Here is a 13770-nt window from a genome sequence, read left to right as displayed (position 1 = left end):
AAGGCCACTGCATCAAGTGAAATATTCAATCGATATCTTGTAATTGCAAATATTAATTATGTAAAGTTGTCTGTGAATACAAACAGAGAGAGTGCAGTATTTGCCCGTTTATGACCTGATAGACACCTAAACAATAATTCATATCATGCTTTTACGTTGAAGAAACCTTGAACAGAGGAGCATTTATTCATTCAAGAAATTATCTTGTCATTGATTTCCATTTCTTTTCCTTGAATTATATAAATCCAGTCATAAGCTAAACCCCGGATCCAGCAAGTCGTCGCCTAGAGGCATTTGAAATGGAAACTTGGCCAAGCCTATCCGCATCGGTTTGTATCATCCGTTCTTTGAGTGGCATATAATGTCGCAACCATTCGCCAGTGTAAACCTGAATCACCAAACAGATGACTGATATCACACATTCCCAATTAATAACCAGAAACATACGTAATTTCTAAAAAGAAAAATGGATGAAGCCTTGCATACAAAGTGGGATATAAACCTTCTTTCCAGAAACAGTGCATACAAAGAGTTAATAAACAGAAAAGGAATCCAGGTTAGAAGCTCACACGGTATTTGGTTCAGCTATGGATTGAAGCCTTGCATATCTTGGAATCCAGTATTTTTTTATCAAATATTAAATTATCATGTGGATGTGTAATGATGATGATTATATGGCTAACTGAAAACAAATCATGTAAAGGCCAATAAACTGACTAGAAGCGCATAACAATAATTAAGAAAGAAAAATTTTACTTCAAAATTATTGAAGGTAGTATTGCCTTGACAAACAGATAGGCTTGAAAAAAAGTTGTATACATTAGTTTCTTTATGGCCGCTCCAGCAAGAAAATACTACTCCAAGCCAATCAAGGAATTCTCTTTCTACATTTTTCCAAAAGAGAAATTTGATACCTCAAGGAATTGAAGTCACGATGATTTACAGTTCCAATGATGGTTTATTAGCCCGGCTGGTCAAGATAGTTTATAGAATAGCTTTCTTGCACTAGAAAAACCAACTTGATCGCCCATACTTTAGGGTATAAGAAAAGCTTCATGTTTAACGAGGAAAACAAATTCAAGAAAGTGTTAGGAAGTAACCTGTTGTGGTCTCATTATCTTTGTATCAGGATCATCCAGTGATTCTCTCCAGTGAGCTAAATAACCAGCCATTCGAGGAATTGCAAACAAGACAGGGAAAAACTCCGTTGGGAATCCCATTGCCCTGTTAACAAGAATTCCAGTCACAGACATTTTAAGCTTGAGGAAAAAGAAATTCTTTTCAATGCCTCCAGGAGTCATTTTCTTTATCTTTAGCATAAACTGCACTATGAGGTGCAAAATTGATGATATCTATCTGTACCTATATATTAACCCAGAGTAGAAATCAACATTTGGATACAGCTTCCTCTTAACAAAATATTCATCAGCTAAAGCAGCTTTTTCCAAGGCAACCGCTACCTGCAAACACCATAAAAACAAATGCATAAAGAAATTGGAGGCGCAACACATTCTTACCGTCTATTGTATAACTAAATTTTTCATATCATTGCAAAAGGAAAAACAAACAGATGTCAATAAAATTCCAAACATATGGTTATTAAGCCACAATTGATGCATAACAGTTCGAAGCAAAATAAATCTACTGTAAAGACATAAGGGAGCGCCCTCCATAATCTCTTTACAATAGATGCTTGGGAAAAGTACTAAAAAGTTCAATTTTTACAAGAAGAGTAGGAATAAATTCTATCATCATTTTAGACCACCAATCAGTCCATATTTTAAATTCTTTTTCCAAAAAGGATCAATTTCTTTTGTCCTTACTATATTACCCATGAAAACATAAACCATCAATTTAGCCTTCATTATTTCAAGAATATGACTAAATGCTCTTTTCAGTTTTAACCTAAATTTTTTAAAATAATATTCCTATTAATAATAGACGTTCACACTGAGAAGTAGCTTTAAATAATAGAGGTGACAATTTCTCTCAACTCAACATGGCTCGTCCAAAATAATAAACTACTTTTTAATATTTGTCCTAATGTGGCACAACACCAAAAAAGTTGATCTCTTGAGCCGAGGATAGGGTATAACACAAGATAGCTTCAAAATCATGTTATTTGGGTTTTCCTCCCATAATGTTCTATGACAATTCTTGGCATTTTTTTTAGCTCCCAGTTTGGTGATTTAGAAGGCGTGACTCGCAAACATAAGGTCTATGACAGTTCAAAGTAGCTTAACAACAGTGGCATTAAACCCAACACCCCCCCCCCCTTCCCGCCACATAATGGAGTGGAAAATTACCTCGATAAGAGGATCCCGACCAACAATGGAAAACACTTCCTCTGCCAATTTCTTAATGACTTTTGCTCTGGGATCATAGTTTTTATACACACGATGCCCAAAACCTGACATCTTTCGCTTCCTGGAGAATGGAGATGCCCAATAATATAAATCAAAACTTTCTAAAGGAATAAAAGCATTTGCAAGCGGAGTAATCATGAAGTTTGTGGCAGACATACATCCACTTGATTGAAATAAATAATCACCTGTTCTTCACACCCTCGATGAAATCTGGAATGTTTTCAATGGTTCCAATCTCACTCAGCATCTTAAGCACAGCCTATAACAATCAATGAAGCACAAACAGGCTTTTAGCGGCAGAACAATCAATGAAGCAGAATAAGGTTTTTAGCAGCAGAATAAAACAAATTGCTAGAAAATGTCAGGCAGGTCAGTTTTAAGTATGGATAAAATAACTACGAAAAAGCATGCCATTATGGTTACCTCATTTGCTCCACCATGAAGAGGACCATACAATGCTCCAACAGCCCCAGCAAGAGCAGTGTATACATCGACACCACTGCAAATTCAGACAAGGAAAATGAGAAAAGACAAGGGCTGCTTTACTACAAGCTTACAACCCCAGCAAAAGCAGCGGTGTACACATTTATGCCACTAAAAATTCAGAAAATGAAAGTGAGACATTACAGAGGGCTGCTTTATTTGTGTAAGATAACTACCTGGATGCAAGATGTCGAGCAGCTGAAGTGGAGCAATTCATTTCATGTTCTGCGTGCAGTATGAAAAGTATGTCTAGAACTCGAGCCAGTCGAGGATTTGGTTTATATGATCTATTGCCCCTGCAAATCCAGAAAAGGAAATCTTAATTATGTAAAATGACATAGAAAAATCCACAACTCAAAAATCAAAATAAATTTTGATACAAAAATGAGGCACTATTTGCATCTCATTCTGTAGCTTTATTGAGCCTACCACATGACTACAAAGAAATAAAAACACATTTAGCAATGCACTTTCAAAAGAAAATGAAAAGAAAACAAAAATGACAAAAGAGTATAGTGTATAATGTTAAAACATGCAGAAATACCATCAATGAGAACAAATTATCACGGAATTATTTATAATTATCCTGTTAGTAATAAGAACAAAAGATGAGCAGATGACGTACAATGAGTCTAGCATGTATAGGAAGTTCTCTGAATAAGAAAGGTTGCTAGAAGGCAGAACTGGAGGTCTACCAGCCAACCTCAAATAAGCTGCTGCTGCAATGGTTGGTGCCTGCATAATATCCCAGTTTACATCCATCAGTCGACAGATTATGACCAAGGCTGCAAAACCATATTTGCTTAAATGCTGAAAACAAATTTAAGCTGAAAAACATGTATATAAAAGATGCAAATCAGAGTCTGACAGCATGGGTAGATCATAAACGACATGTTCTTAGGTCCAAGAGAAGTAAGGAAATTGAAATGAGTGAACCTTTCCAAGAATGCGTGCAATCTGTTTGTCTCTCACTTGTTTTGACTTGTAAAGATCTTGCCCCTGCATCAAATAAATTTACATAAAAAATGCATGAGAACCTAATAAGTTCGATAGCAACAAGCACACACATTGGCATGGAAATTTAAGAATGATAAAAGAATATGATGCCCACACATCCACTCGAAAGAACTAAAAAATAATGGAAAGAAAAAGAAAAAAAAACAAGCAATGGATAGAGAAAACTAAATTTCATTCCAGATCGTAACAACCAAGCTCATCATGCAACTTGATTGGCTTCAAGCAGCCAGGCAACAATTTCAAGCCAGAAAAACTATTACCACTGTTAATAAGTTCAAGTACTCTTTTTATCTTCTTGGAGAAAAAAAGAGATATGGAACAAACAAGAGCTGCATATGTCACACAAACAGTATGCATAAATATAAAGCTCAAAGTGTTGAAGCTAAGCTAATCTATGAACTTACTCTAAGAGCTGGGTTAGCATCAGGATGAAAGATGGAAAGGGAACTCATTGCACTGACTAGCACCCCCATTGGATGTGCATCATGAGGCATTGCCTGTATAATATCCTGCAAAACAAATTCTAAAACTTTTAAGAAATAAAGCCTCGATTAACTTGTAACAGGACTTCTTCATAAAATTGTTATAGCAAACAGCTATAAATGAATTTCAAGCCAAGCAATTGTAACTTATGATCAAGGTGGTCAAAAATGAATATTTAATTCGAATTTTAATTAAATCTTATCAACTTTAATTAGTTTACTTATATTTGCATGATGTTATCATATTAATTTGATCAATTGGTTAAATTAGTTTTTTATATATTAATTAAAGCAATGGCAGTAGCTTTCTCCCTATATCCCAATATATGATTTTGATTGACTTTATTTGATTTTAATCGAATTCCTTTTTAGAATAAATAAATAATAAACCACAACAGAAAGGACTTGTATATAGACTGTTAAGGTTAAAGTGACATGGCATTTTCCTTAACGAAGACCTATCACAGTCAACACCAAAATCCTTTTGCATGAAAAATGATATGCATTTTAAAACCCCAGCCTTATACCACATAGTTTGTCTTCACATTTTTTTGTCTCTTCTTCTCGGGTGAGATGACAATTTTCTTTCATTTTCCTCATCACTGTACTTGCCATTTTGGTGGATGCAAGCTCTAATCATCTAGCACATCACTAAATCAAATACAAAATGCAGACACTTTCCTTAACTACCCCTAAGCATTTCTACATGAAACCTAAATGAATAATAAAAGCATTGTCAGCTAAAACTCAAAATTAGCATTAACAATACCCAATTGCACAAACTTTTCCCCTCAAACCTGCCATTATCAATTACCATGGCCACAAGCATGTTTTGAAACCCCGAAAATGTGAAAAGGCATTATGAAATAGTCGGAAAACAAAGTATAGAATAAGCAAAATGTCATGGTCACCATTTTGCATCACAAGTCAAATGCATTACTATGTAGCTTCAGTTTTTGCAGTAATTTGAAAAGTTCAGTATGCTTTGAGCCATAAGACCACATATTCTAATTTCTAAAGTGTCAGCACACAATGTTTAAGACTCTCTCTCAGTGACAAAAGGAACTGAATATGTCTTTTTGACAATAATAGAAGAAGAATCACTAGATTATATTATTAGATTTTGTAGAGATTTATTTTGCAATTGAGTTCCACTGCGCTTAACCAAAATTCAGTTAATAATGATAAAAAAAATTGCTCAGATTAAAGGGTTCACTTCATTTTTCCTCCCGCAACTATACCAAGTTTATCAATCAACTCCCAAAACTATATTTTCTTAATCAATCACCCTCCGTGTTTCAACTTTACCTCAATCACCCCACAAAACAGTTAAACCTTACGTTTTCTAGGAACATTACCAGCTAAAATTCTAAGGCATTAGTTTGGAGTTTCAAAAGGAAGAAAAGAACAGTTTTTTTCTCTCTCAAAAAAATCGGTAACTAAATCTCAAACAGTTTGAAGGATCTTTTTATAGATAGTATGGTTTGATGTTTAGGTTTACTGCAAGACCTTTGGAGAGAAACAAGTGTTGTTGGCCACCTTTTGAAGTCCTAAACTGATGCCCTAGAATTTTAACTACAATTTCCCGTCAAAACATGTAAGAAACCGTTTTCGATTGGTGATTGCGGTAAAGTTCAAACATAGGGGCGTGACTGATAGAAAAGTTAGTTTGGGGAATTGATTGATAAACTAGGTATATTGCAACGGGCAAATTGAGGTAACCCCAGATTAAAAAGCATTTAATATTCTGCAACCAAAGTCTATGTTGTAACAATTGCTCAAACACAAAAACACATGAAGGGGGAGATAGAGAGAAGGAGGGAGAGAGTCTCACCAAAACACCCTGAGGTACAGCTGAATGTTGTGAAATGGCAAATTCCCAGTCTGCTAACTGACTTTGAGACGGTAAATTCCCATACACTGAAAAGGAAAACAAACATTGTTTAAAACCTTAATCACGTATTGTTTATGAAACAGCAAGTTAGTTTTGTAACTCAGGGATGTTACTGACAAATGAGATAGGCTACTTCCAAAAAGGTACTGCTCTCAGCCAATTCCTCAATAGGGTACCCTCTGTATCTAAGGATACCCTCATCACCATCTATATATGAAATCTTTGAAATAACAGGTGCTGTATTCAGATATCCTGGATCATACAATTTCAGCCCCTTGTCACTCTTTCCTGTTGAGATCTGCATCCTCATCATCATCATCATTATCATCATCATAATCATGTATACCAATCAATCAATCAAAATTAATGCCTAATGATTCGAAATTGAATTAAATTATGATATAATAAAAAAAACTCATACCTTCTTGAAATCAGAGGCTTTGACGGTCCCGTCTTGAGAGACCTGAATTTGGTATTTCTTACCGGTCCTCTCATCGATCACAGTTAACACGCCCTTGAGATCGCCAGGAGTAGGGACTTGAGCAGACACGCACCACCGCTGGATGTCCGAGTCCTCCGACGATTCGAGGGGCGCTCCGAGTAAATGAGCTGTGAGCACGGCCAACCGCCCGCGAGCAATTATAGATGATTCTGACATTTCTTTTCTGGTTTAAATAATTGGAATAAAAAAATCTTGATTGGAAAAGGTGAGTTATTTAGAAGAAAAGAAAGAGAGTGATTGCTCCTTTCCTTTGAGGGACGTAATGATCTATATCTGGGCAGAGGTGATCAAAGAGGAAAAGGAATTTGCTACTCTTTAAAGTATCGAAAAAACAAATTTTATCCAATCTAATAGTTCATTTATCTATTTTGGGAAACTTCACCATCCTCGAATGGCGAGCCCACCGGTAGCAGTGGTGTTTGCTTGGTTAAAATTGTAAATTCCGTTTCGTTCCGTGTTAAATGATTCCTCGATCTTGTTTAAAGCGTTTGTTTTTTAGTTTTAAAAATATTTTTAAAAATTAAATTTTTTTATATTTTTACTTTAAATTAATATTTTTTATATTTTTAAATTATTTTAATGAGCTGATATTAAAAATAATTTTTGAAAAATAAAAAAAATATTATTTTAATATATTTTTAAGTGAAAAATAATTACAACCACACTCCCAAATACACAAAAAATAACAGCCAAATAAATTTTATATCGCTTTTAGTTTATTTTGGATATTTTTTCCGAATTCTACCTGAGATGTTCCAATTCTTATATGTCTGGTTCATTTTGTGAATAATATTTTTTTTTATTTTATTTTTTATCATTTGATTTATTGAAAATTAAACTTTATAATTTATTATGGTTTGTTTTCTTTATGGTTATTTCAGTCTCATGACTCTTGTCATGAATTTGAAGAGTTAACCTAATTAACTAAAATTTTTTATTTATTTATTTATTGATATTTTTTTTTAGTTTCATCATTTAGCATCTTCAATATTTGGTTGATTATGAACAATGCTTTGTCATTTGTTTTAGTTTGTTTTTTATGAAGTTATATTAGTTTTATGACCTTGTCACAAGTTTTGCGAGTTAACCTTGGTAAACTTAAATCATTTTATTATGTCATTTTTTAGATTGATTTTTTTTCAATTTCATCATTTAACAATGAATTTATTGAAAATCAAGTTTTATAATTTATTTTAATTTGTTTTATATGAGATTATCATGGTCCGATGATCCAGGTTGCAGAAATATTTAAATACTTGATATTGTATTTAAAATTTGAATTATATAATTTTAAATTAATTTATTTTTGGATTTGAATAAAAAAATATAAAGTATAACCTTAAAAACAACACATCAAGATGCTACAAAATCAAAACATAATGTTCCAATTAAAAAATAAAATGCAAATCAAAATTAAATTGACAATCTTGGTTTGGTTAGGAAAGGAAAAGTAAATACATGCAATGCAAGTATAGTCATTGGTTTATGAATCCCCGTGACTTAGTCTCCCTTGCTTGGATTAATTAATCATTTAAGTGTATTCTATAGTACTAAAATTTTTAATTAATCATGTAACTATATTCTATAGAACTAAAAATTTTAAAACTTTGCTAGTTATTTTCGACATCACAAAATTTCTTATACCATCTAATATGTGAGCATGCTAAGTGGAATTGGGAATCACCAATTAATGTTTGTCATTTATCCATAAAATTAATACCATAGTTTTACAATTCAATCTAGCTATCAATATGGTACAAGATCTAGGTCAAAGGCTAAGAAAATTAACCTAAGATAACTTAAAAAAAGATCAAAACTAATTTTTTTTTAATCAATGAGTTTTTGAACAAGTTGCGAGGTAATCTGGATTTTTAATTGGATTCGGCCAGGTGAATTCCTTCCCCTATTTTTTCTTCAACTTAACTCAGTTTAAACTCTTAGTTAGTCAAGTCTCGGAGTGACATGTCAAGTCGATTTGAATTTTATAACTATGATCTCCACCATCTCTTTAGTCCCACCTGTGAAGTTAACTAAAACTAATAGTTTTTCAAATTTGTTGGATTATTTTAGTTAGATAACTTTTAAATCAGTTCAGAGTTTAGTTTTAACTTTAAATTTTAGAAATAGAAAAACCTATTATAAACTAAAAGCCTATTAAATTAAAGCATGTAAAAAACATCTCATATAAAAGCCAATTATTTCAAATTGGACTTATTTGGTTTTGACAAATATAAAACTAAACTAAAATGATTGGTTTAGTTCTTTTATTCAGTTCAATTAGGTTCACAATTGCTTTTTTTTTTTTAAAAAAAATGGTTTGGTTGAATTTTTTGGTTTGAACCTAATGCACGAGCTTTTTTAAGAAATTAAACATTTTCCTTAATTATTTTTATTTTTTTTCTCATAACTAGTATATTGGCTCACGCTCCGCAACAAGTCAATATTATTTTTAAAAAATGTAAAACAAAATACTAAGAATATAGAGAATATTTTAAACCCCTTGAATTTAGAAACCATTCTAGACCCAAACATATTGGGTCTGACAACCATGTCAGACCCAAGCGACTTGGGTCTGGCAGCTATGCCAGACCCAACCAATAGCCAAATTGATTAAAATTATTTATAAATGAATAAATTTAAATATTTACCATATTAACCTTTTATTTTATCAAATAATAATTTATTTATTTAATTTTTGAAAAACATAATTTATAATTGCTCTTAATTAAAAATTAGGGACAAAATTGAATTATATGCCACATGATTATAAATTAATAATAAATAAATTAGTTTTTGATTCATGGAAAGAATTGAAGCAGACACTACTATCATGCTCTAAACATTAACAAAAAAAAGGCTTCGATACTATTAATTTTTGTTTAAAATAGTAAAAACAACATAAGACAACAGGAAAAAAAAAACCTATAAGAAAATTAATAAAGATTCAATTTATTCTGATGAGTTTTGAAGTAGAATAATTATTTTCAAATTTTAATGTTTATATTTTTTGTTGATTTTTTAAAGCTTTTTAGAGTTTTAATAATCGAAATAAAGTATAACAACAATACTATAGAGTTTAGTTGTCAAGTAGCACATTTATATTATTTAGAGTTTTACATGGTGCATAAATTAAAAATAAGAGTAACCTGTATTTTATGTTACATTCTATAAAATAGTCAATTTTAATGAATTAAGAATGTTTTTTCAAATTTTTTACTAATATTGATCTTTTTATTAATTAGATGATGAGTTGAATTTATATATATATATATATATATATATATATATATATATATATATATATATATATTACAATGTCAATATTATATTAAGGATGCCAGATCCATGCAAAAAAAAAAGGACAATAGTGCACTTTAGTTGTCAGGAAAAAGAAAAAACTCAAACAATCGATCACCGGTGAAAATCTAACCATGATATGTCTACACGCACCGCTCTATGTGGAAGAGGGAACGACTGCTCATCTGGTGATATGACAAATGGGCAGATTTGGCCACTAGAAAGTTTCTAACGCGTCTCCTTAATGGCGCAAGCACCGCCCACTCGTTAGGGCGTGTGGAATACATTCCAACAGCTTTTTGATTAAAAAAAAATACAAAATACAACGTCAAAATACTAAGACGTCCCCCATGATCCTCTTAATTATACAAAATACCCATGTAAAAATATCGAAATACCCTCAAAAGTAAAGCTTCTTTTTTGTCTTTTCTAAGGCTAAATCGTTATTTGCTTGTACTTGACAATTGAAAAAACCTGATTGCCTTTATGGAATAAAGCTAAAAAAACATTTATCTGCTCATGAAAAGATGTGAAATTGAAAGTGAAACTGCTATTACAATCCATAGTGAAATGTCTCTTGATCTATTTAGCTTTTGTTATAATATTGTTTTCCTATTTTTTTCCTTTTCATTATTATTATTTAGGAATTTCTAGTTTTCATATTTGGAATTTGTTTTATTTAATAAATAGGGTTTTCCAGTTTTTCCATATAAAGTTTTATAATAGCTTTTTTGTAGGTGAGACTCTATGAATAAAATTTAATTATTTTGAGTCTCCTTATAGTTATCATATTTTTAGTCTTTTTAAATTATAACAAACTTTATTATCCTTCGTTGTTGATTGTGTTAGTTGGTATTATGACCTAACAATTTATTGTGACTAGTTGTTGTGTGTTGTTGAATAACCATGGTTGAAGGAGGTTGTAGAACAAATGTTCATGTAGGAGGTGATGAGAAGATTCCACCTTGAAAAATAGAATTCTAAGAGCATAATGTTAATGAACTAAAAATTAAGGATCTACGAAGGCAAGTTTTAAAATTAACTTGTCGATTGATGGAGAGAAACCTAAAAGATCACAAGGAGAATGATCACAAATTCGTAATTAGTTTTGAGAGTGTATTTTAGAGACGTGAACGAAAGAGGTAGCCTTTTGATTAGGATGCATATGGATTGGAACCAACCACCAATCTTTTATATTTATTTTGATTTTGATTATGATTATGATGTTAATTATGACATAGACAATGATATTTGTCGCAAGTGTGTGGTGTTGTGGCGATCATGCTCTTAGATTGGGATCTTTGTGATGATGGATGGAAAGAACAAGAGATTTTTATTTCTTATGAAAAAGGGATAGGAGTTATCATCTAGTATTTTAATCACTAGAAACCCTAATTGGTCTTAGAATTTGAATAAGGGGATTGGTTGTGTATAGGGAGGAAGTATCACCCCCAATAAACCTTACTTAAGGTAAGTTAGATTGTTTGTTTGTCTAATATAAACTATGTTGTTTTTGTGTTAGTTGTTGGTATGTTAAAGGTTTTAAAAAAGTGATCATCGGTAAAAAAAATTATTATCTTATTAGGTTAAAACATAACCATTTTATTGTCAAAACATATTTTTTGCATTTCTTTTTTAATATAGGAAATATGTCTTACGCATAAGTTTGTAATCCTTGATATTCAAACAAAATAAAGTTTTTGGTATTCTTAAAACGTAGGCCAAGTTTTCATGGATTTCATAAATTGGTTATTAAATCCAAAAATGCATGTAAATATATCAACAAAACTATTTTTCTTGAAATTTTGTATTTAAAGATTCTAAATCATGCCTTGTATTTTTTTTATATGCAAATATGATTTGTTTTATTTTTGAGAGACTTGACCATATGCAAATCAAAATATTTATGTATTTTTTAATATATATAACAAAAACAAGTTTATTTAATACCAAAAAAATATTTCATGTGTAGGTCATAATTTCAAATATTAAATATGGGAATGTAAAAATAATGTGATAAGAAAAATCCAAAATTAATTGCAAAATTATCTTCTCAACATTTGAAAATTTAACTAAAGCCATATTTAGCAAAACTAAATAATGTGTTTTAAATCGAACAAGATACCCATTCAATAACAAATTATTCATTAATCAAACTCAACTCAATAGCAAGTAAACACCATACCCAAACATAATTCATGAATCAAAAATCAAAACTCAAATCAATATAAATTCAAACACAATCCCTAAATCATACATTTAATGTTCAAATAGCAACCAACTTAAAAAAAAAAAAACAACATTCTTACACAAATTATCAAACCATCTTAACTCAAGAACACAACAAATCCAATAAACAATGTCCAACCAATTAAAAAAATTATACACAACAATAAACATTGTTTCAAATTTCACAAATCTTATAGTTTGTAAGAAAAAAGAAGAAGATTTGAGGTTATAAATCGATCTTTCAAGGTGATTTTTGTGTATAGAAACTACTAAAATCAAGGCTGTAAGTGTAGGAATAGTGGCAGTACGTGTATTCACGCACCGCCACCACTATCGACATATAGATTCATGCCTTGTTACTACTAGAAGAGCTTGAGCTAATGTATCTGAAACGCCTTTGTCTCCTCTTTGCTCCTATACTAGCGATGACTATAGGAAGTAAATCGTTGCTTGAGGGAGGAGATCTAGTGGTCCAAAGTTTCGGTCTCTTCTCTCTCTACTGGTTTTGCCCTCTTTTTAGTTCTTCTCTCTACATGTTAATGGTTATTATGGTGTCACTGTCACTTGTGGACGGTGCTAGAGTCTGACTTTATGGTTGTGAAGGGGTATTAGTTTATGAGGAGGTTGTTAGGTGAAGAGGCTATTGGGTTTCAATCATAGCTAGGTTAATGGGTCATCAATGATGTTGTTATGGGTTTGGTGTTACTGGAAGTGGAAGAGGCTAGAAACAATGGTGTTAAGGTTGGACTATTACTAGTTTTGGTCATTATGTTTTATAATGGAGATGGAGGCAGGAAGAGGTTGGTTTATAGGTGGAAAGTTGGAGTGATTTTGTGAGGGAGGGTGGCTTGGTTTTGAGAGTTGGTCAAGGGTTGTTACTACAAGTAAATGTTGTTGTGGTGGTGACCATGATTGGAGGAGACAAAGATGCTTACTTTTATGTTTTTTTCATTATCTTCCCTATGTGGTGTGTTGGTTAAAAGAAAAAAATAGAGGGGATTGTGTGTTTTTAAGACTGTATGGAAGAAGGAGATGGGTTGTTTCAAGGCTCGTAGTGGCTGCTTTCAATGCATGGAAAGGCTGTTAGCAAAAGGGAAAACACTGACTATTTACTAGATTGAAAGAGATGTGGCGTGGAGCTTTTTTTTTTTTTAAAAGGAGAAAAATCCAGGGGAGTCTCGGAATCTTGCTAGGTTTTTACTTGTTAGACCTTTCTTTGATGGAACCTTATTGGGTTTTTAATCAACTAGAGCCTTGCTAGGCTTAGATCATTTTCGAATTTCTAATCAATGGGAAACTTGTTGAGCTCAAAATGTTGTTGGGTCCTAATTTGCAAGAGTTTTGTTGGACTCTTTCTTTAAAACCTTGCTAGGTTTTTAATTGTTGGAGCCTTGATAGGCTCAGAACCTTGTCTGGTCCTAATTTTCTAGAGTTTTGTTGGACTTTTTATTTAAAACCTTGTCGGGTTCTAATTAGTTGGAGTATTACTGGACTCTTTCT

General features: G+C 31.9%; 1 protein-coding gene across 1 annotated transcript; it reads right to left on the bottom strand.

Moving 5' to 3' along the window:
• Positions 1–12: 12 nt before the first annotated feature.
• On the bottom strand, positions 13–7161 carry LOC7467622 (citrate synthase, glyoxysomal). Its single transcript, XM_002322839.4, has 13 exons — positions 6664–7161; positions 6360–6540; positions 6183–6268; positions 4271–4375; positions 3786–3848; positions 3475–3584; positions 3026–3145; positions 2790–2865; positions 2552–2625; positions 2307–2427; positions 1363–1460; positions 1101–1224; positions 13–388 (listed from the first exon to the last, which is right to left on the bottom strand). The coding sequence occupies exons 1-13, from the start codon at positions 6898–6900 to the stop codon at positions 257–259; spliced, it is 1527 nt and encodes a 508-aa protein (XP_002322875.1). The 5' UTR covers positions 6901–7161; the 3' UTR covers positions 13–256.
• Positions 7162–13770: the final 6609 nt, after the last annotated feature.

The sequence above is a fragment of the Populus trichocarpa genome, chromosome 16 (genome assembly GCF_000002775.5).
Source record: "Populus trichocarpa isolate Nisqually-1 chromosome 16, P.trichocarpa_v4.1, whole genome shotgun sequence".
In the NCBI taxonomy this organism is placed as follows: domain Eukaryota; kingdom Viridiplantae; phylum Streptophyta; class Magnoliopsida; order Malpighiales; family Salicaceae; genus Populus; species Populus trichocarpa.
Note: the sequence above shows the minus strand (reverse complement) of the source record. Positions and strands in the feature narration are given on the sequence as shown.